Source organism: Syngnathus leptorhynchus, chromosome 9 (genome assembly GCF_054491065.1).
Source record: "Syngnathus leptorhynchus isolate UIUO chromosome 9, UIUO_Slep, whole genome shotgun sequence".
NCBI classification, from domain to species: domain Eukaryota; kingdom Metazoa; phylum Chordata; class Actinopteri; order Syngnathiformes; family Syngnathidae; genus Syngnathus; species Syngnathus leptorhynchus.
Window position 1 is genome coordinate 6,359,788 of NC_141203.1, and position 22,072 is coordinate 6,381,859.

At 42.5% G+C, this 22,072-nt stretch overlaps 3 protein-coding genes across 3 annotated transcripts in view; 1 reads left to right on the forward strand and 2 right to left on the reverse strand.

Moving 5' to 3' along the window:
* Nucleotides 1–421: 421 nt before the first annotated feature.
* On the reverse strand, nt 422–7,544 carry ttll4 (tubulin tyrosine ligase-like family, member 4). The gene is made up of 20 exons (XM_085920227.1): nt 7,146–7,544; nt 6,312–6,735; nt 6,121–6,244; nt 5,839–5,921; nt 5,631–5,694; nt 4,461–4,579; nt 4,252–4,362; nt 4,101–4,177; nt 3,813–4,004; nt 3,644–3,726; nt 3,347–3,475; nt 3,126–3,248; nt 2,685–2,783; nt 2,243–2,377; nt 2,013–2,150; nt 1,824–1,920; nt 1,056–1,266; nt 799–866; nt 662–723; nt 422–581 (listed from the first exon to the last, which is right to left on the reverse strand). Exons 1-20 carry the CDS (start codon nt 7,542–7,544, stop codon nt 458–460), a joined length of 2,862 nt encoding a protein of 953 aa, XP_085776353.1. The 3' UTR covers nt 422–457.
* A 1,061-nt stretch (nt 7,545–8,605) lies between these two features.
* Nucleotides 8,606–14,493, forward strand: LOC147050860 (uncharacterized). Its single transcript, XM_085920233.1, has 8 exons — nt 8,606–10,484; nt 10,720–11,001; nt 12,063–12,293; nt 12,365–12,535; nt 12,613–12,744; nt 12,825–12,991; nt 13,101–13,373; nt 13,566–14,493. Exons 1-8 carry the CDS (start codon nt 10,250–10,252, stop codon nt 13,740–13,742), a joined length of 1,668 nt encoding a protein of 555 aa, XP_085776359.1. The 5' UTR covers nt 8,606–10,249; the 3' UTR covers nt 13,743–14,493.
* kalrna (kalirin RhoGEF kinase a) overlaps nt 8,752–22,072 on the reverse strand; it is a 76,077-nt gene continuing 62,756 nt past the window's right edge. Inside the window, exons 70-74 of the mRNA XM_085920223.1 lie at nt 20,154–20,292; nt 13,556–13,711; nt 12,510–13,364; nt 10,647–12,438; nt 8,752–10,478 (exon numbers count right to left, since the gene is read on the reverse strand). The gene's annotated coding sequence lies outside the window, so the exon portion shown is untranslated. The remainder of the gene's footprint in view (nt 10,479–10,646; nt 12,439–12,509; nt 13,365–13,555; nt 13,712–20,153; nt 20,293–22,072) is intronic.

The following is a 22,072-nucleotide window of genomic DNA, read 5'->3' on the forward strand; positions in this document are numbered from 1 at the left end:
ATAGAATACCTTTGAAACAAACCCCAATCTAAAGAATAATAAAAAATATAAAAAATTTACCTCAAAAGCTTTTGAGAAAAACATTACCTTGAAGGTTCATGTTGCGTACAGTAAGCAGAAGGCAAAGACAGCTGTTTTCTAGCATCTTACTATTAATACACGTGGTTATCCAAACAGACCTGCCGCTCAAGAGTGAAAAGCCAAGATATTAATAGTTTACAACCACGTCCTGTTGCAAACACTGAGCAGACCCCGTTACCTTATGGTGGATTGCGGAAGACTCCAACGATCGTAAAAATGAATCGCAACACCACCACACACACACACACGCAATCTACTTCAATATTAATTTTTATTTTCAAAGTGTAATCCTAAGCAATATTTTCAAGCCTTGAAAAATGCTACATTTTTCCAGTTAGTAAAAAAAAAAAAAAAAAAAAAATTACAATCTCAGATATTACACTTCAGGTATATTAGGAACAGTGCCAGCACTGAATCTGGGACTGGTAACGAAGGCATCACTGTCTGAGCCTTCGTCCATGTCCATTTCATCCAACTGCTGCTGACGGATGAGCGCCACCCTGAAAGATGAGAGCGGTTAGCTTTCAATTGTGATGTGTGCATTTGATAACATTATCAATACACCAGGCAGCGTGCACACCTGGATTTAGAAAGGACGACGGGTGCTTCTCTGTAGTTGGAGAAGTAGCTACACTTGGACCACTAGGCGGACAAATCAACACAGAAGTTAAGCATTTGAAATTCAGTGTACGGATCAAAATGGTCGTGGCTCCTTACCATGTGAGCGGGATCGTCGGTACCAAGATGGACTCCTTTCTGACACAAAGGCCTGAGCAGATTGATGCCTGAACATAAAACCATAACGACCCAGTTTAATCAGATTATTAGATCGTTCAATATGTGACAATATTGAGACTTTGGACAATAAAATTAAGTGTTGCAATCAGTTCACTCAATGTTGAGTTTAAATCTGATTCAATCAAAGCAACAAAACTTCCACCATTGGCGGTGGTCCTAAAAATATACTGACAAACCTTTTGTTCTGTTGTTCCCGTACTTGCGCTCCCACTGGTCCAACACAATGCTGAGGTACCGGGGAGACTCGAAAAATCTCAGGTATCTCGATGATGACGGCGACGGGAAAATCCGCTCAAACTGTCCGCGGCGGCCCAACTCGTCTTCGCTCTCGGCGAGGACGCGGACATCGTTGGGAGTCAAAACATCCAGCACTGTTGCCAGGATACTCTGAAAGAAGAAAGAAAAGTTCAATACTGTAGTATTGGAAGACAGCGTCGCTGGCTGCAACTTTAGGTATCTACACAATCTATATTACATTTAGTAAATCACAAGAGTAAACCCCTCACAATTTTCTGCATATTTTGATAACTGTGCTAAGTCAGCCTACGGATAACAGGATACTGCAAATCAGAGGTAGGCAATTAATTTTTCCGACGGGCCATGCTACTCAAATATGTAAAATATGAATTTAATGACTTTTTCTAAAACAGTCAATTGTATTGTTTTAATAATCTGCCATTGTGTAGTCCTGGTATTTGTTGCCGAACCAAGGAAATAAAAACTGAAGGAAAAAAAAAGAGGAAAGTTGATTTAGTTATATTAAATTCACATATCTACACATATTAATGATAAATCTTTCCGAGACGTTTTATAAATCTTCAAGTTCATCAATGAGGTCGGTGGGTCAGGAAGGATTGATTTAAAGTTGTATGCTTTGGGAAGCAAGTGAAATGATGCGTTTGACTTTTCTTTTATTCCATGTTTTCCTAAGAGTGACTGCGTACCTGGTCAGCAAAGCGCTGTTTGAGGTAAAACGCCCGTTTGACTTTCTCGTCGACTGAGATTTCCAGATTGCTCGTCTCCTTGCTTACAGCACACAAACTATATACACACACACACACACAGGAGACAAAACTATTAGTACACATTTTAGTTTAAAGAAGTCTCGAGTAAAGCACGTTTTCTCATCATACCTGCTGTTGGAGCTGGATGTGCTTCCATCGGAAGGGACGACATCCTCTCGATGAGGAATACGAAAGCCCGCAAGGTTCAAGAGGTCTCGAATCATTTGGCCCTTGATGGAAACATCTAGTGCTGTGTTGGAATGGAGGCTGCATGATGGAAACAAACAATAATGGTCAGTTATTTAGTGATAAACGTGTGAAAGTGAAAAATAAACACTGACGCCCAGTATGTGTGTTACCTGGGTGAAATGTTGACTTCTAGGATCCAGGGTTTCAAGTTTTCATCCAACATGATATCAAAGCCAAACAGCTCATGGCAGCTGTAAGGTGTACGTACGTGCATCTTGAGCAGAGAGTTCACGTACGGTTCTGACCTGATGACACATTCGTGAGACGGACAGGAAGTCACCTCCAAAAGCCAACATATCTTTAAAAGCAGCGTAATTTCTCATGTATAATACGCACACTAAAAATATTACAAATTAAGGGGCTACACAGGTAGAAGGGAAATAAATAAATCTGTCACATGTATGGATGAATTAAAGAGAGATAAGTGGAATTTGACATTCAGCCGGCGGTAGAGAAGGGGTGTAATTTTGGGGGATGTGTATTATGGATGAGGGCATATTATACGCAATAAATTACAGTAAAACAAAACAAACAAAAAGATAATTGTCTTACGCAATTATCGTTTTGATGACAATGTCTTTAATCTTCTCCCAAATCAAGGTGGTGTTTACTCCTCTGGCGCCGAGATACTGCCACAAGGCCTTCACAGCCCTGAAAATAAACAAGTGTATTCAGGCTATGTTGAAACATATATAGGAGTTCTTAAAACACTTTTGCCCCCTCTAGGGTGGAAAAAAAAAAAACACACACTGTTGGCAACAGGGTGAACAAATCATTTTTGTAGACAGAGAAATAAATGGTTGCTCTTCAATGAAATACGCATAAAAATTAAATCAGTTTATATGATATATATAATAGCACACACCGGGTAATTACACAAAAGGAGACAAACAAACAAACAAAAAAAATCCCCAACTATTTCTAAAATAACAGAATTAGGTCAACTCTTCGCCCTGACCGCCGGGTTACAATGTGACTTCGATTTTATGTTACCATTTGTGTCCCTGGCAGGCTTTGTCATCACTGTTGGCCTGGTACTCTGAATTTTTCTTGTTGACGCTGTAATTGGTCAAATGCATGAACTTGTTACCAAGTGTCTTCATGGAGGGTGAATATCTGCAGAGAGAAAGAGAAGTTCCAAGTTTCATTCATTAGTTACCCGCTTCACATTTTAGGTTAAAAGTCACTCGGGTAAAAGGTTGGCAAACACTGACTTGCAGCTAGCAAAGCGGACCAGTCCGTCTGAGAAGAGGTATATTCTGAGCGGGTCGTAGCATGTCACGTAGACATAGATGCGCAAGTCAAACTTGTTACCACCGATGAGGTAGGGCTTGTGGAGATACCTGACAAAGACAAATATTCTTATTGTTAGAAAACCACTGCAACAAATGTATTTTTATCTATGGACAAAAGTATTGGTAAAATATGAATAATATAATGCCGTACTACCGTTGTTATTTATTATTATTTGCCTCTTTCAAGGCATTTTCGATGGTGACCTCAAGACTTACTTCTGAACCAGAAGTGACTTCTTGCGTGGCATCTGGCTCCATTTGTGGATGACCTGAATTCCCACTCCTCTGGCTGAGGCTGGCTGTTCGGGGGGGAAAAGTCTTGTTAAAAAAATAAGTCTTCAATTGTGGGGGAAAATCTTGATAAATTTATGTATCATGAATTTACAGGTTTGATGATCCACTTCTGTCTGGAGCCGTCCTTCCATGCCTTGCGTAACTGCAGGATGTCCTGAGGAAGGACAAAGGTGCGGGGAATAAAGTTGAACTCGTGCTTGCCGAAGCGATTCTGCATCTTGGACAGATTCTTCCAAAGACGGTCCTTCCTGCCAATCTGGAATGTTCCGGGGAAATGGTTCAACTAAAAAAAATGTCAGAAGGTGACAAAACAGAGTTAAGTGAGAAAACATGGCTTTTTATTTGGACTGACTGATTCCAAACAGCGTCACGTTTTCACCTTCTGGTGCTCTAGAAGAGTCTTAAAACAAGGCGACTTCATGTGGTGGCCCCAGCAGCCCAACCAGTCATGGCTTTCTATCGACACACTGAATGTTAAGTGCTTTGATCTTGTGAAAAATGACACAAAAACTGCACTTGAGGCAACCTACTCCTGGTGTGCATGAAGTGCGACCTGGCGATGGCGTTCCTCACAACATTGGGCGTGACTGTGCTAATCTTCCACTTTAAAAGTCGTGTTTGCTCTTCAGGCAGCAGTTCAACTACGAGGACATACAACAAATTGAAAAATGACATCAGATCAGGAAGGAATCTCTATGACAGAAAGTGTGTACGTGTTTGGTGAGTGTTCATACTGTACCTTGTTCATTGGCAGCACTGAAATAGAGTGTGGGAGGGATAAGTGGGAACAGGCTGGGAACAAGAGCCGGTTTCTTCACCTGATTGTTTTCCCCTTCCAACGACATGGGTTCCTCAACACTGGTAAGACAGAGATGAAAATTGGAAAAACTCATTTAAAATCGATTAAGTCCCCTAAAATATTTACAGATAAGTACAATTTAATGTTATCATTAAGCATTGTCAAAACGCAGAATTTCTTTTTTGATACAGGTGGTTTTATCTCATTGAATGTATCTTAGGTCATGGCCGTTGAGCATATGTGCCACCGGCAAAATACGGTATAATGTGGGTCTCTCGCCACCATGCCAACTTGCAATCCCATCATAACGATCACATGCTAGAGAGAAAGTTGTCCAATCAAAATGACGAGCACTCACATGACAGTCATGTAGGAGGTGAAGTTCAATGAACAGATGAAGGACGAGTGGATCTTCGCTTCCCGCTTTCGAGGCAGCTAACGCATATGTTAACTACACCTGCACGAGCTACGAGCCTGAGTTTTCAGACGAGGGCAGGGTTACCAAATGACCACATAAAGCCGACAATGGCGGGTGGTCTGTTTCGCGGGAGAAGCACCTACGAGTGTTTGGTGGAGACTTGTACAGTCGAGTGACAACAATGTGGTGCACAATGCTACAGAGCTTTCCACCGTACTCTGCTGCTTTCAGCCTCATCAAACAATAGCCATGCAAAGAATGAACACAGGAACTGATGCATGTATGCTGTATGTCACTGGGGGCAGGGGGGCATCAAATAGACAGTAGGACTAGATGTCAGTTCAATGACCACAAAATCAAAAAAAAAAAAAAAAAGCAAATGTAGGCTGTGTGTAAAATACGGGCATCCGAGTCAATACCTACAAAGCATTAATGTAAACCCTATAAACAAAAAATGCTTAAAGAAATTGCATCTTATTGAGCACAGTAAACTTCTGTCAGCCCAGCGTGTCATTTGGTTCCTCTACAAGAGGACCAGTATTGGGCGCGATATTGATACCTGGTACTGGACCATCTCAAATAAAAACAAACAAACTCGCTCTTACAAATTAAATAAAAACCAACTGTGATGAAAAATCTCAACCTATTAGCACCCTGGTGTGTGGATGTGCAGGAATAACAGGAAGCCTCACCCAGTAATGTGTACTACCGATGCAATGGACGAAGTGCTGTCGACACTGGATGTCTCAGAACAATCTGCAGGGAAAATGTATATTTAAAAAAAAAAAATAAAAAAAAAATAAATCATACTGGAAAAAGAGCCAGCAGGTTGTAGGTAATATGACGGCGCTCTGAGGGAATTGACAAGCACTTCCATCGCAAGCGTTTCGATGACATTACCATCATCATCGCTGCAGGCCGTCTCCAATTCATAAGGCAGCTCCTCCTCACCGCTGCAATCCACCTGCATATCGCATTCTGAGCTGGAAGACAAATACATGATTAAATAACAATCTTGAGTGTTTAAAAAGAAGCTATTCACTTCGGAGCACAGAATGGAACACACAGGCGCCACTGCACACATAATTTGCAACAGTGTATTTGTGAAAATACTGTCAAAAATAAATAAATGAAAACGGTTCAGGGTGTTTGGAATGTGTAATCTTTTTTTAACAGTCTTACCTCACATCTATGGCCTCAGACTGAGAAGGGGGGGACAAGCGCAAAGATGTGAGAGGGCTAATTTGTGTCTGCTTGGTCAGGTGGATGGCGGAGATCTTGGTGGTCACAGAGCCCATTAGAGCGCCTGAAGGATGAAACAGTGGTTAAGAATTTCATCCAAGTGTTGATGAGACTGGTCTGCTTTTAATTACCTGGGAGGGTGTCCGGCGGCCCGGGCTGATCCTTTGGTGCAGCACTGACATTGAGCCCATTTCGCATCTGACCACTGAGGTTCCTTCTTCTGATTCTATTTATATTCAATGGACTTTTAGGGAATTTCTTGTTTGAATCCAAAGCTACTGGTGTTAGAGGCTTAACATAAACTTGTGGTGGACAATCACCTATGACTTGAAGGGGATTGTTTGCTGCAGCTGATTTAGCATGAGCATTTTGTGCCTGACTAAACTTTGCTGCCGAGTTCCGCTGGTTGGAAATAATCAACGGATAGCTCTTGCTCATTTCCCCTTTGGTGTCAAGGCTGGAGGTATGTTTTTCCATCTTTGTTTCTTGGTATTCAATAGGAATAAGGTGTAGAGGAGGCACCGAAGGTGTGGAAGAGAGTTCTGCAGTTTCGAGCTAAAACAAAACGAGACAAACAAAATGAGCATTCAAACCAAATGCTGTATCGCTTTCACCCATCATTATGGTCGTGCAATGATTCCGTAGATTTTGCAGAGTTTGTTGTTGTCCAACAAGCTGAACGGGAGGAAACTTTAGCCTGGGTTGTTAGTGGAAGTCACAGACTTTGTTGTACGTCCATGTACATGTGGTCTTTGGTGAACTTTTTTAAAATCAAATAATACATCATTATTATTAAACCTTTTGTAGCAGGTCATATCTCTAACAAATAGTGGAGGATTAGTTGACATTAACGCCTCTCTGACTGTTAATTAAAACGAAACATTGTAATCTCAGTAAAGGCAGAATTTTCTCTTATAAGATAGTAAAGGTGTACCAAAAAAGTTTCTGCTAAATATATTTTATACCTCAAACATATTTATCTGCATAGAAGAACGTCCTTGGACCCGTTGCAAGGTGTCACCGCTCGGACCGCCGAGGACTTCCTTTTTGATGGCGGAAGAAAAATTGTCACTGGTGTCCATGGTGCTGCTCACAAGTGGCTTTTCCCCCGTTGACTTGATTGCTCTTGGAACGCCGTTAAACCTTATTGATTTACTGGGCATGGATTGCCTCTGGGTTGTATTCCCTTGCTCCTGAGCGTATGAGAAGGCAGGAAGTTTGGCGCACACTTTTTTAGGACGAGGCACTTGAGCAGTCGCAACTGTCTCTAGGCTGATGTTGACCAATGGTATGGGCGACATGGCAGCGTTGTGGCAGGCCTGGGTGATACCACCGTTCCAGGTTGCGGACTTGTTGCTGGGCATGGCACTTCAAAATGAGACAATGACAAATCCTCCTCTGAAAAGACACTTGAGGTTTTTGAAGACATCAGCTGAAATTAGTCAAACTTGGGCATTTTCCAGATTGATTAGGATAGAAAGTTCTTGCTAGGTGCTGATGAGCAACAGCAATCATCACTGCGATCCAAGCTCAAATACCTGCGAAGAAGACAATGCCAAGTGACTGGTGGAGACACGGAAACATGGACATATTGAATAAGGACAATAAAGAATTACCTTGAAATTCACAACATTCATTGCTTGCTAGCCATACTGTTGTCTGCAAGTAAAAACGGAGCAGAATGTTACTCTGTCAATCTAATTCAGCATGCACCCCTACATTTTCTTAAAGTGCTGCCAAAATTTGAAGTTGGGGGTTACACTGTGCTCTAAGTAAAAATGTTCGTCTGGAGCCCTGACATTTAGGTATAAATAATATGATGTAAAAGCTGGAATTCTTATCTTTGCACGATACTGTATTGCTAAGTGTGAGTTTTATCTAAACAAAAATAGGAGGCGATAATCACGATACAGGGTAAGTCAAGCGGAGTATGAAAGCGATGACAATATTAACACAAATTTATTGTTGATGCATAAACTTGCACGAGACCACCAAGTTCAAATGACAAGCGATGACTTGTTCACCCCCACTTTTCAAGTCGCTTCATTTGTGGTGGGGAAAAAGCATTGTTAACCTTGACACACCAATACGATCAAGTGGATAAGATGTCGTATTTAAAGTAAATCTTTATCAAATACCAGTGTCTCATATTTTAGAGTAGAATGAAGAGCTAGCTAACCACTTGATGCTAGCTTTTAATCGTATTAATCACAGTTACGCCATGGCAAAACGTGCAATAGCGTTACAAAGATTCAACGATAAATCACTGCCTTCGATACAAGTTGGGGAAAAATAACATTAAACTACCTTGAACGTGGAGAAAGAGGCCAGCACGTTATGTGGCAGTTCCTCTTTCCACCCCAAGAGGAGTGAATGGCTCCACTTTCACATGGCAAGGGTCTGACAACAAGAGAGTGGCCGGAGTATCCGGGTGAGCAGTGACGCACCACGGCGACAGAGCAGTTATGACTGCTCCTGACTTCCGGTTCGCGACTTCAATGGCGCGCCCTCAGCTGGCCTCCAACGTCAACGCACGTCAGATCAGCGCATTAAAAAAAATTTTTTTTTTCAGTTTCGGTGTTTAAAAATCAATAATTAAAATATAAAGCGAAACTAATTTGTGATAATACTGATTTTCTTTTAAAAATAAACAATTATATTTGTTTAGACGTGGTATTGTAGATCAGCAAGTTCACCAGCAGAGGGCTCTCGAGATCCGATTATGGTTGCTTTCAGTACAGCGGACATTGGTCATACTTTTTCTTTAACTTCAGGTCCCCAATTCCACCAATAATATTCAAACTTTGAAGCTGTATTACTTCATAATGTAGTGCATTCCCTTCATGAAGAATGTTGCAGGCTACTGTTGTATTCTATTCTATGGAACTGTTTATTCCACTTACCCTCATTTAGGTCATAGGTGAGGTCAAGCCTATGCCTGCTGACAGAGGCATCCTGGAATGGGTGCCAGCCAATTGCAGGGTATTCACATATAAGGACAATTCAGATAACCTAACAAGCTTGTTTTTGGAATATGGGAAAGAGACAGGAGTACCCACAGAAAACCCAAGCATGGGGAATATATGCAAACCTCACACAGGAAAGCCAGAGGCCAGTTTTGAAATCTGAACCTCAGAAATGTGAAGTTGATGTGCTGACCATTCGATTCTTTTCTATTAGATTCGATTCCCCTCAGTGTTTCCAGTCTTTCCCCTCCTTCTTTTCTTCTCACAACTTTTTAACCTCCACGTTCTCTACTCCATCTTTCATCCAATATGGTCAGCTTACCACTTGCCTTTTTCCCTTATTTAACTCTCACCTTTACCCATCACTTTTCTCATTCTTTATTGTATCACCACCCCTCCCTCTCTTTCCCAAGCAAAGAGTAAGAGAGAGCGAGCGAGAGAGAGCGAGAGAGAGCGAGAGAGGGAGAGAGGGAAAGAGGTTGCTGAGAGGTGGCTGAAGTGCTTCCACAGTCTATTCACCAAGAGTAAGTGAGAGTGCACAGGACACAAAAAGAGGAGAAGTAAAATCTTACTCTCCTCCTCCTGGATGATCTCTTAACTTGTGAACCTGACAGGAATATAACAGAAGAGGACACGTTTTTTTTTTCCTGAGCTGGGATGAATATGGAACCCGATTTTGTCTTCAACTACTAGAAGAAAATAAGAAAATAGGAAAAGACTTGAAGGAAAGTAATGAAAATCACTACAAAATTTTCAAATATCTAGAATTTGTAATATTTGAATTGATTTTTATATCTACAGAGGGGAAAAAAGAAACTAGAAGCCATACATATGTGGAGCAAAAGGGATGTCGGAATCTTACTTCGGAAGACAATAGCAAAACTCAGGAACCTGCACTGGAAGAAAAAAAGCTCATTTGTGACAAGAAACCAGTTTTAAAACAGATGATTAAAAACAATAATTACTTCAAAGGAAAAGGAGAGCCAATTAAAAAGTTAGATATAGAGAGAAAGTGCTGACGACAAATAAAGAGGAAAGCAGCAATAGAAAGTGATCTGAAGAAAGTTCAAGGATTACAGACCCTGAAGAAGGCGACCGGGACAATGAAACATCCTCTTCTCATTTTCATCCTCCACTTGGCAGCGTTGATGGCGGAAGGCGTGCCTCAGGTGCAGCTGGAGCGCTGGGTGCGCTCGGGCCTGCAGTCCCTGGAGTGGGACCGGCTGGACCGCTGCCTGCGTGCCTCCTCTCACTCGGAAACCGAGTGTCGGCGGTTCGCCCACCTGCCGCCCTCCGCCGTGGCCGTCTACACCTCTGAGCCGCAACCCGCCACTGCAGGTGACACATCAAAAGTCACACCTTTGACATTGAGATCTCAAGCTAGTGTTATAAAGTGTGATGTTAAGGTTTCAAAGTATGATTTCGAGGGGATTAGGGTTCGCTTTCATAATCTCACATTCCTAACAGATATACAGTAACTGAGTTGAAGAGTTAAATTACTTTGGTTGTGACTGTGTGCAGGAGAAGGAGGATTGAAAATGGATGAACATGATTGATTTATATTGTGACCCAGGTGCCGCCGACAAAGTCCTGGCCATCCTCCCAGACTCTTACTCATCCAGTGGGATGATCAGCTCCAAATTTCGGAGTGCTTTTAGCATGGGTCCACTAGTGAACAGGAGGGAGAGCCGACACAGGTACCAACCGCCGGCTTTCCCTGCCTCCATGAGCCATGACGCAGTGCTGGTGCTGGACCCGAATCCCGGCGAGAACTTTGGACACCCGGTTGCCCTCTTCTACGTGGACCTAAATGTGACAAAGAAGAGGTGCGCCCACCTTGATGGCATTTACCTGGGTGAGTCTGGTTGACTGGGTTTCAGCTGCACTTATTTTTTAATAAACACTACAATGGCATTGAGTAAAGCATAGACCTTCAGCATTTTCAAGTCAGGGGCAAGTCTTGTTTAGCATGTTTGTGAATTTGACTGAGCACGCTATAAGCCTCGATAGGCATATTTGGTTGCACGCCCACGGCACATCTGGCGATTTGGTGACCAAAAGTAGACTCGAATTTAGACTAGCTAAAAGCAGGTCTAAGATGTGGCGCAGACGGTGTCATTTCAGTGAAGTTTAGCAATTTTAGTGGATTTAAAGCAGACACAAGCAGACAGATGCTGAGCTCCGCAGAGGTGTCATCGTATCTCATTCATAAATATGACAACATATGGGATGTAAGGAAAAGAATGTCGCTTGGGACATTGCGTCTTTTTAGCATCCACACCAAAGGCCTGCAACTGGGCCACGGTCTGAGGCGGCATGGTGCTTTCTCATTAGATTCTGGAGGTGATCATCATCAGCATTCTGGTCCATTTGAGGCATGCAAATCATAAGTTGGTCTGACGGCATACAAACTTGTGCTTTTTGGTGGTTTGAAAAATAACACATCACAGCTTAAGAGAGATAGATAAAAGGCCATCAGGGAGAGTGAACAAAGTGCTTCAAAACATAAAATAGTCCGGGGGGACAGGAAGTGAGTATCGGATCCTCACAAACCCAGTAAAAGAAACAGTGGTAAAAGTGCAAATTGCTCACCCCCTTCTGTGAAAAAGGTTGCAGCCAGATGTTAAGGTGAATTTGGCCTGTGTGCCTCTCCAGTCAATTATTTATACACGAACACACACAAAATGCTATGCCCCCTGCTGAGTTCTAAGGTTAGATTTGGGATAGCATTTTTTTTTTAAGTTGAGCTGTCTTTAAACCTTTTTAATCTGAAGAGGACTCCAAAAAGTCTTTGGGGCAAAGAAGTCCAAAAAGCAGCATCTTTAGCTGCCTTCTTGGAAATATTTGGCTCCAGTGGAATGTTTTTTTTTCCTGGTCTTGAGTGAACTCTATTCATTGCATCTATTGCATCTTCAGGAGAAGAGTGTTTGACTCAGGCCTTGAAAGGTCGCTGTCAGAACCAGCTGAAGCGTCGGCAAGCCGGGCCCGAGAGGCTTATGGGACATGGGCACGGCTGGCTGGTGGGCGGAGCTTCACGCAAAGATACCTTTAGCAGTCCAGTCAGTGGGCGGCTCTGTGAGGTCCACTTCCTTCCTTTGGTGGTCAGAGTCGGAGACAGCAACCGGACCCAGAGACTCAAATGTGTAGGTCAGTTTCAAACCTGATGTGAGGACATGTTGATCATGTTGAATTTCCATCACCTCATTTTGCTTGTGCAGATCACACAGAATTTTCCAGGTGTCCTCAATTGGTGCCCATTGGATCTCCAAGTTTGCCCATCTCGAGTTGTGAGCTAAACAAAAACACAAGACGTTGTCACCAGCAGCCACTGGCCACTCACCTCTCCTGCCGCCTTTACCAGACCTGCGACCATGCCGTGCTTATCTCTGGTAGAATGCAGACCACAGCTTTCGGCCTCAATGTCCAATAGTGTTATTGGTTTACCAGATTGGTTTGTTTGCGTCAGGTGGCTGGCGGCAACAGATGACGTTCCAGCGACACGTGCAGAATCTACAGAGGTTCTACAGAATGTTGCGGATGAATGGTTTTCACAAAGATCACATCAAGACCTTCTTTGCAAGCAGTGGGCACATTCCAGGTAGGACTTCCTAGAGATGATATTGCAATTATAAATGGAACAGTGCAGGTAACGTCTTTGTTCATGTTCTTCCGCTGCAGAGGAGCTGGAGGGTGCCTACTCAGCCACGGAAAAGGCGGTGATCCGTAACCACGTGTCCTATGTCTGCAGGAAACAACACTGCGCTGACTCACTAGTGCTTTATCTGAACTCACCCACGCGCAGTGATGGGACCATGCTCCTATGGGATGCCAACCTCAACGGCATTGTAAGATGGAGGGAGACACAGCCAGATAGTGTTGTTGATCAGATTGAGGCAGATCATAGAGGAACTAGAGAGGAGCCTTACCTGTTTAGTTGATTGTTTCTACTTCCAGGCTGATCTGAAGGAGCGCTACTCAGTCAATGAGCTTTTGACTGACCTGGCCGGCTGCAGGGCAACTCGTGTTTTGTTGTTCGTGGATCAAAGCTACAGTGGCGTTCTGTCCAAAAGGCTGAGAGGCTCCCAGAAACATCTCAATGTGGTTTTGATCCAGAATCAGAAATTGTTGAACCAAAACTACCAGAACCACAGGGTGGCTATGAGCTGGGAGGACAGCAGCTGGGCTCATATTGGTCCCTCAACCTGCTTGCTGGATTACCTGGAGAAGGTATTTTAATGAATTAGAAATTCCAAGAACTCATTTACTTTTTTCTTCTTATTAGACGTAATGAATTTACCAACATTACATATTACAGAAGTCCTACTCTTTACATTATTGTCAATGAAATTCAATCAATGTCAAGCCCATTGACAATAGGTTTTCTGAAAAAAAAAAACAACTGTAACAACCTGATTGCAGAGTGCGGGGGCTTCCCACCTGTTGGACCGGTGGGCCAACCTTTTGAACATCACCCTGGCAGGAGCTCCATGCAACTCCACACCTCCGCTAACGGATAGCGAGATGCGGCGGTGGTACCAGGGATGCCAGAACCTGCCAACTGCGCTCTGGCACAGAAAGTACAGGGGGATCAACTAAAAAAGGGGGGAACCCTAAGAGACTGACCAGACAGAGTGAGAGCGAGAGAAAGCGAAAGAGGAAGAGCGAGAGAAAGAGAGACCTCACATACACAGAAAATACATGTTAGAGTTTATCACATGCATGTGTAGATGGACAGTAGATGCAATGTGCTTGTGTTTGATGTGTGTTTGTGTATGGGTGTGCGTGTATCTATGTATAGTGTGTGTGGGTTTGTGTGTTTTCTGCCCTAACGCTGAACCTGGACTGCAACCATGTTGATGACAGCTTATCCCAAGGGGGTGTCCTGAACCTGAACACCATTTGTGTTGATGTGTGTGTGGAGGTTCAGCAAAAGGACACACTTGGGTCAAAGTGTGTGTGTGTTAGTTCAACATTTCACAACTGATCACTTGTCTCCTACTTTGGTCAGCATAGGAGTTTTTTTTGTCATTTCTTTGCTCCCTCCTTTCATCCATTACTACTCACTCATTTTCAACCTACCATCCTTTCTGTTTTCAAATTACTTTATCCACTTATCCTTTTAACCAAAGCTCCCCTAATACGTTGAAAAATGTAACTCTCGAAACAATTATATCCACTATTTGTAGTGGATACAAATATAATTTAGTATAGTTGTAATATAGTAGATAAAGCATATATACTTATAATATGATACCATGTTTGCACAAATAGTAGTTGTTTGTATTTTGAGACGGATGCTGGAAGACCTACAAAAAACAACTGTGGAAACTGCGGAATACAGGGAGTTCCCTACGCACATCGACGTAACCCGAAAAAAAACCCCAGCTGGGATAGGCTCCAGCTCACCCATAAATAAAAATAGAGATTGAAAATATGTAAATGGTTGGATGAATTTTTCTCCAGAAAAAAAAGCAACCCCCCCAGTAGAAAAAAACAACAATGATGAGACAAAAATAAAACATCATTTGCATATCTTAACATCCCAGAATGATATCAGATTTTAAACTATAGAGATGTTTTTCTGTGCCCCGAATAAAGCAAGAAGAGCAAGGGACGCTAAGGACACGGAAGGAGAAGCTGAGATTGGCCTGCGATGATCATGATTAAAAGATGAAGCACTGAGACTGCCCTCACTGCTACACCGGCTGGCCATGGCTTTTTAATAAGGGCACCACTCCTGTGTGCATACATGTATGCGACTGTGTGTGTGTGTGTGTGTGTGTGTGTGTGTGTGTGTGTGTGTGTGTGTGTGTGTGTGTGTGTGTGTGTGTGTGTGTGTGTGTGTGAATGGTGAATCACACACTCAAGCAAGAACTCATTACTGGTAATGTGTTGTCTACTTTTTAATTGTTTTTGTCCTGTCCCTGACTTGACCTCCTCTATTTTCGTCAACCTCCAACTAACACCTACACTACATAGACAAAAGTGATGTGACACATTTGAATTGGTAAGAAATGAAAATTGTTCTAATATAACCATCCTTTGGAAAGGATTCTGGCATCTCAATGGAATTTTTTTCTGGAATCTTATTTAACTGATTAAAAGGTGTATCTCTGACTTTTTTAGTCCCAAAAATGTATGACAGTTGTTTTGCATTGATGTTTGTTCACATAATGTTCAAGATAGAAACTGAGGAAAACATTCCCAATTGTGTGGATTGACAGACTGGACCAACCACCAAGATTGTATCCAAAAAGTAGCTGTGTGTTCAAATCACAATTTTGTGTACAGATTCTAAAAGACAATTAAGAAGAAATGTTTCTAGTGGCATGCAGTATTTCACAGAATCTAGTCAATAAAGCTCTTATAGAAACGTGATCATGATTGGATGCTGGAATTTATTGGGAACTGTACGTGGGCTCTTTAATCGTCCTGACAATTCCAACATCGATGTGTAAATGGTCCTGATTGGTCAATGTTCAAGTACATCAGTTGTACGTTAAGTCAAAACTTACTAGTTTTGACAACAGCGTCTAACTTGGACAGCCTTATAGAAATTGAAATATAATTGTTTATCGATCCAGTGCTTTGCATCTATTTAATACCACAAGCGAAACGCAGCATGTGGCTGTTTGTGTATTTCTATGAGTGCCCCTTTGAGATACTGTTCTCACAGCGACGCACCATCTGTCTCTGTCAAAGTTGCCCTCAGGCCGCTCATATAGTTTTACTCCAAACACTAACCTTTGACACAGCCACTCATGGCCCATCCAGGATGTTTTTACCAAAACAAGCTCAGTATCGCAACCAGCTCAGCGAATAATGAGCGGCTTGACTTTTTGACATAATGGTACCAAACATCGCGGGTCAAGGTAAGGCACAATTTAGGGAGCAGGGAGCTTGCTTAGCTAAGAAAATCATCTTTGATTTTATATATGGATGCGATTTGCGATGTTTGTTTTGGAACGAACAAATAATATAAAATATTGCATATATGGTTAGGTATGATGACTATATTTCTTTGAATACTCAACATTCCTCAATTGCAGGTCTAGCCAAGCCAACATTTTAACCTCAACTTTGAGTTTGTTTGTACAAAAAGTCTTGTTCTAATAAATTGCTACTTGTGGTATGTTTAGTTATTTTAAGGACATGCTAAAAAATTATAAGCGGTTAGTGTTTATTATCTCAGCTCATAACATTCATGAACTGAGATAATAAACACTAGATGCTCATACATGAATAATAACTGCTGAGTCCATGAGCCCACCTTTGCTAACCAAAACAGCAGCACCCAGAGTGTTTCGAGTTTTTACTTTTATTTTACTTTCATTTGACACAAATTCATATTATTCCTAATTTTGTACTTGTGTGTAGGCTCAACTACTACTGACCCCATAATTTACACATCTGCAGCTGTTGCTGAATGAAGGTATTAATTTTTTTTAGTATCTTACTGCATTATGATCACAAAGAAATAAATAGTGAAGAGAAAGAAGAGCAAGCAAGATGCTTGAAAAAACAACAACCTTGTGCCATCTAAAATGCTCACGCAGACTTGAAGCGACGTTACTATGAATTAATAAAAACACAAGTCTGCTACTGTCTGGCCTACCAGACGGAGTGAAAGAGAGGCACACGTTTTGAAATGGATGACGCTAGAGAATGGGAGAGGCAAACAGCTTTTCAACAGGCATACACAGAATTACAGGAGACATTTAATTAGCATTAATGCTTACTAGTATCTTGTCAACATATAGATAAAAATATTTAGGGCAGATGCATCTCTTTTCCATGACCTTTGTGAGATGTATTTTGCAACACTACATTGCACAATTACTTGTACTTCATTTTAAAGAGTATATCAATTGAACATGGGTATAAAGTTCCTGTCACTAGTTTATCACAAAAAATGACTTTTGTGTGTGGCTCCTGCGTGTGAGAAGGGAAGTCTTCCTACTCATCTCTTATATCAAAGGACACCGTACGCCTCAGCAGTTAAAGTGGCTCTTCATCTGTGTGTGTGTGTATGTGTGTGTGTGTGTGTGTGCGCGTGTGCGCCTCTGGGCCTGAAAAAGACACCAGCGGATTTTAGGGTACACATGCAAAAACAAACACACAAAGATAAGTTTTGATCTGTAGACTAATCGGCAAGCACACTCAGTCAAGCATGTCACTCATGCACGCAAACATCCACGCACGCACGCACGCACGCACGCGCGCACACGCATGCACGCACGCATGCACGCACGCACGCACGCACACACACACACACGCACGCACGCACGCACGCACGCACGCACACACACACACACACACACACACACACACACACACACACACACACACACACACACACACACACACACACACACACACGCAGAGGGTGTTTCTACATTTTCTAAAAGGCCGAATGTCACTTTAAGATGCCTTCAGTCGCCGCTCTGCTTGCATGACAGCAAGGCTATCTTTGGATGTCCAAACTTAATATTTCATAGAAAACCTGGGTCACAGGTAGAAATATGTCTCCCCCACCGAGACTGCAGACCTCTGCGGCTCTGTGTTTCATCCATTCATGCTGATGGGTATTTTTTTTTTGTACTATACTAAACTACACAAAAATGTATACTATGCACACCATGTGCACATCGAGTGTATATAAAAACCTATTCACAGGTTCTCAAAGGTGTGCCAAAATAATAACACATTTTTAGATATTCTTATTAGGTGCAGGACTGAATTTTATATCCAGTTCAAGGCTGGATTTTATCAACAAACAGATGGCAGGAACACACAAAGCGCTCCCTCCATCCAATACCAGAAATGGATAGAGCCTTGATCCAAAGACAAGAGTCCATCTGTTGCTGCCATTGAAGGATTTAGCTAGCAAATCGGCCCCGTGAATGATTAGATGTTATGATGACAGCACTTTCTCCAAAGTCCACATGCACTAATAAGATTTGATAGAATTAACCATCAATGTGAATTCTTAAGATAAATTACCTAAATGAATTCCTGTCAGTCTCATCGCTTGGTTGTTGAATCTGTCTGGAAATGAGAATTGTTTTTGTTTGGTTGTGAGTGACGGTTTCAGCAAGACCCACCGAGCAGACTACTCCAGTGAGTCACTTTCTGCTTCTGCTATGTTGACCGTGCACCTCTCCTTCTTTGAATTTAGAGAGAATGAGAGGAACGGCCTCTTTTGGCTGGGAAGCAGTTAGAGCGTGTTTTGCGCTAGACTTGGGCTGGGTATAAAATTAAATCTATTTGTCTTTCACATGCAGGTAAAGACTTAAACGTTCAAGGGTTATTTTTCCGTCAGAAGATGAACCATACTCATTTTATATAGTGGTTATGCTTGAGCTAACTTGGATTAAGTGTCAACATTGGTTCATAGTAGCTCTATGGAATATAGCCTCATGTCATTCTCATCTTTTCAACATTGGTTCATAGTAGCTCTATGGAATATAGCCTCATGTCATTCTCATCTTTTCATCTATCGTCTCTTTTGTTGGCTCTAAGTATTAATCCATCTTCCTGTCCAACAAAAACATTCTCTTGCTTTCATCCCATCGGCTTTGTACCGCATTAAATACACTGACAAACTTGCTCTTATTGAAGTGCAAAAGGTCCCTGTGGTCATGTTAAGTTGAATTTTCACTTCTTATCAAGGTTTTACCATCAATTTCAACCTGTCCTGCTAATGCTCATTTGGGTTGCCGGTGAGTTGGAACCCATACAGAAAGCTTGCGTACCATCACACTTTGAGTATTGCTGACTTCAAGACATCCAGGCGGCATATAGCCTTGATTGGTCGCCAGAAAATGGCAGGTAATTTTCATTATCTTCTCATCATATTGCACTTGGGAAGTAGTTCAAGATATCATCATCCATGTTTATCATTATAACCGTGGATTCAACTTTCTACCGAGGCCTGTGAGTTTTGACTGCTTATTGTTGTGCTGGCAAAACACATTTACACACAGTATATACTGTATAGACGTACATGAATGTTGCATGGCTCGGTCCATCCTAGTGCACTACATAATGCATGTTGGCCGGGTCACATGTCCTGATTTTTCCGTCCGTCACATAGTTTTGACACGTGTGCATCGTTGCAGTTTTAATTCACATCTTGCTTCACACGCACGCATACAAATACATAAGTCTTAAGCTTTCCGGAGGTTTTATGTTCAGTACTTGTTGCTTCAACTGTGACGTACAAACCGCGGAAGACTCTCCCTCCTCTTGCGATACTTCTTCGTAACACTGAAAAGTCTGGCTTTAGACTCGACACACCTTGCTCCACCAATAATCACGCCAAAAGGTATTGGGGTCTCCTCGGAGATAGGTAGACATCACAAAAAGCCTTGATGTTCACTGTTTGAAAGTTCCAGATTAAAATCAGTGTTTGAAGAAATATTATGTTTAAGACCTTAAAAGGAAGTTCTCTGTTGTTAACTTTTTATTTTAAAAATAACGAGAAAAGGAATTGATTTTTAGCCAGTGAAGAATGATGGTGCACTGTTGGTAAGGTTTGTGTGTGTGTTTTTGCGCGTGCTTGCATGCATCGATGGGAAAAAGCCTCCCCAAAGGCTGACACATTCACTGGCCCTTGATATGGTAAACAGCCAGATGAATGTCGACAAAAGCACCAAAAGCACCTTAAAGACGCAGCAGGCTTGGGAAGTGGCAGCATGTCAGGTCAGTGTGTGAGTGCGATTCAATGCAATACAGTGGCAAGTCAAAAGATCCAAAAGTTCAACAAACATTTTCGAAAAAAAAAGTCCAATCTTTAACGTAATTGTGTGTTTTGTTTTGTAGATTTGACTCATCACACATCACAAATGTGTTGTAAAGAACCCTGACAATTTCAATGAACAAAATTGTCAAGAGGCTTCAAAACTGTGAAAAATCAAGTCACTGTCTCTGCTCTCAAATTCTGTGGGCGTGTCTTAAATCTTCACATCCCCGCATCCCTGTTTGAGCCACCAATATATATCTCACCTGGTTGATGCGTAGTTTTCCATGCCATGATAAGCGGTGCTAGCCACCAACTAGCTCAAAAGCTAACAAGAGATCCTCCCAGCTGACGGACAGGCACTGGTTTCATCCGCGTCATCACCCCCCTTGCTTGTCGTCGTGTCTATGTTTGGGACCACATAACAGACACTTCAGGGAACGGTATTAAACGAGTTATTCAGACTGTGCTTCTAATCATTTATTATATCTTGATCCAGCATGTTGTTGCAGCAACACCTGATCTTGTCACTATCACATCAAAGAGAAATGACGAGTTATTATGTCTTCATCACTTCCCTGTGACCTTCCACTTCTTGGATTCATGAGTCAGTGTCATCTCTACTTGCCTTTATAGCCGTCTGCTCTTTCCGCACGCAGCTTCAGTTATACTGTGAATAAGTCATAGTAAAAGGTTCCTCAATAATGCATTGCGTCCAGACGCCAGATGTGTGTGTGTGCCCGCAAGTCTTTGAAAATTAAGGTCTTAATAAAAAGAAAAGATTGCAGCTGGTGTTAGCCGATTAGGGTAGTAATTTAGGTAACTTTGGGCTGGAAATAAGGTTAAAAAAAATACATCCTACTAGATTATTTAAAGTTTTCTTGAAAATGAAACCTAAGAAAGATCATGGCATCAGACGGCAGTGACGCACAGTCGCACGCATATTCTCATTCATTACCGTAATAGAGGCGCAACTGGAATGAAATGAATAAAATGAATAAATAAACAGATGACGAGAGGAGGGGTAGGTGGAGGAGGAAAGAGAACAACAAAATAGTGTGTGTGTGTGGGGGGGGAGGTGTTGACGAAAGACTTGCATTTGCGTGCTTCTTTAACGTTCTTCTGCAGGGGGTATTTTTGACTCATTGGCATTTTGGGCTACGAAGGAGGGGGTCAGGGGCTGACGGACAAAACGGCCGTTGTAGCGATGTGTGCATGCCAGCAAAAGGCATCTAAGCATGAGTGGCAGGAGCGGCGACCTTCCAAAAAACGCTCCGACTTCCAGTCCTTGCGAAACAAAGCGGAACGTTGCCTCCTCCTCCTCGTCACACTGGCTTACGCTTTCATGTCTCTCCAAAAGGCAAACGCACGGTGACAAAGGGCAGCCTTGGCGGAATCCAGCCCTCACCGGAAACAAATCCGACTTACTGCCGGAAATGTGGACCAAACTCTGACATCGGTTATATAGGGACCGAACCGCCCTTATGAAGGGTTTCGGTACCCCATACCTCCGAAGCACCCCTAGCAGAACTCCCTAAGGGACCCGGTTGAACACCTTCCCCAAGTTCACAACACACATGTAGACTTGTTGGGCCAACTCCCATGCACGCTCAAGGACCCTGCTGAGGGTCTAGAACTGGTCCACTGTTGCAAAGCCGCGATGAAAACCACTATGCAATGTCCCGACGGACCCTCCTCTCCAGCACCCCTGAAGGGACCATACCAGGGAGGCTGAGGAATGTGAGTAAGGACAAATCTTTCAGTTCCCCTTCTTGAAAAGGGGGACCACCACCCCGGTCTGCCAATCCAGGGGCAATGTCCCTGACTGCCCTACACATCTGGAACCTTGAGGAAGTACGGGTGAACCTCATCAACCTTAGCCTTGCCACCCAGGGCTACCTCTGTGACTTCAACCCCAGACATAGCAGAGCCCACCTCAGAGTCCCCAGACTTTGCTTCTTCACAAAAGGCCCTCCACCACGATAAGGTGACAGCTCACCAAGGGGTCAAGGGTTCCATACAAACCCTAATACAACAGTCTGAGTCCAGCAGCTGTAAATCTTCATTGAGACATGCCACCTACATAAATTCTCAAAATTAGTAATTACACAAAGACTTTGAAATGACATTTTAAAATGATTAGTAATATGAAAATACTTTAGATGAGTTTCATCCTACAATTCAA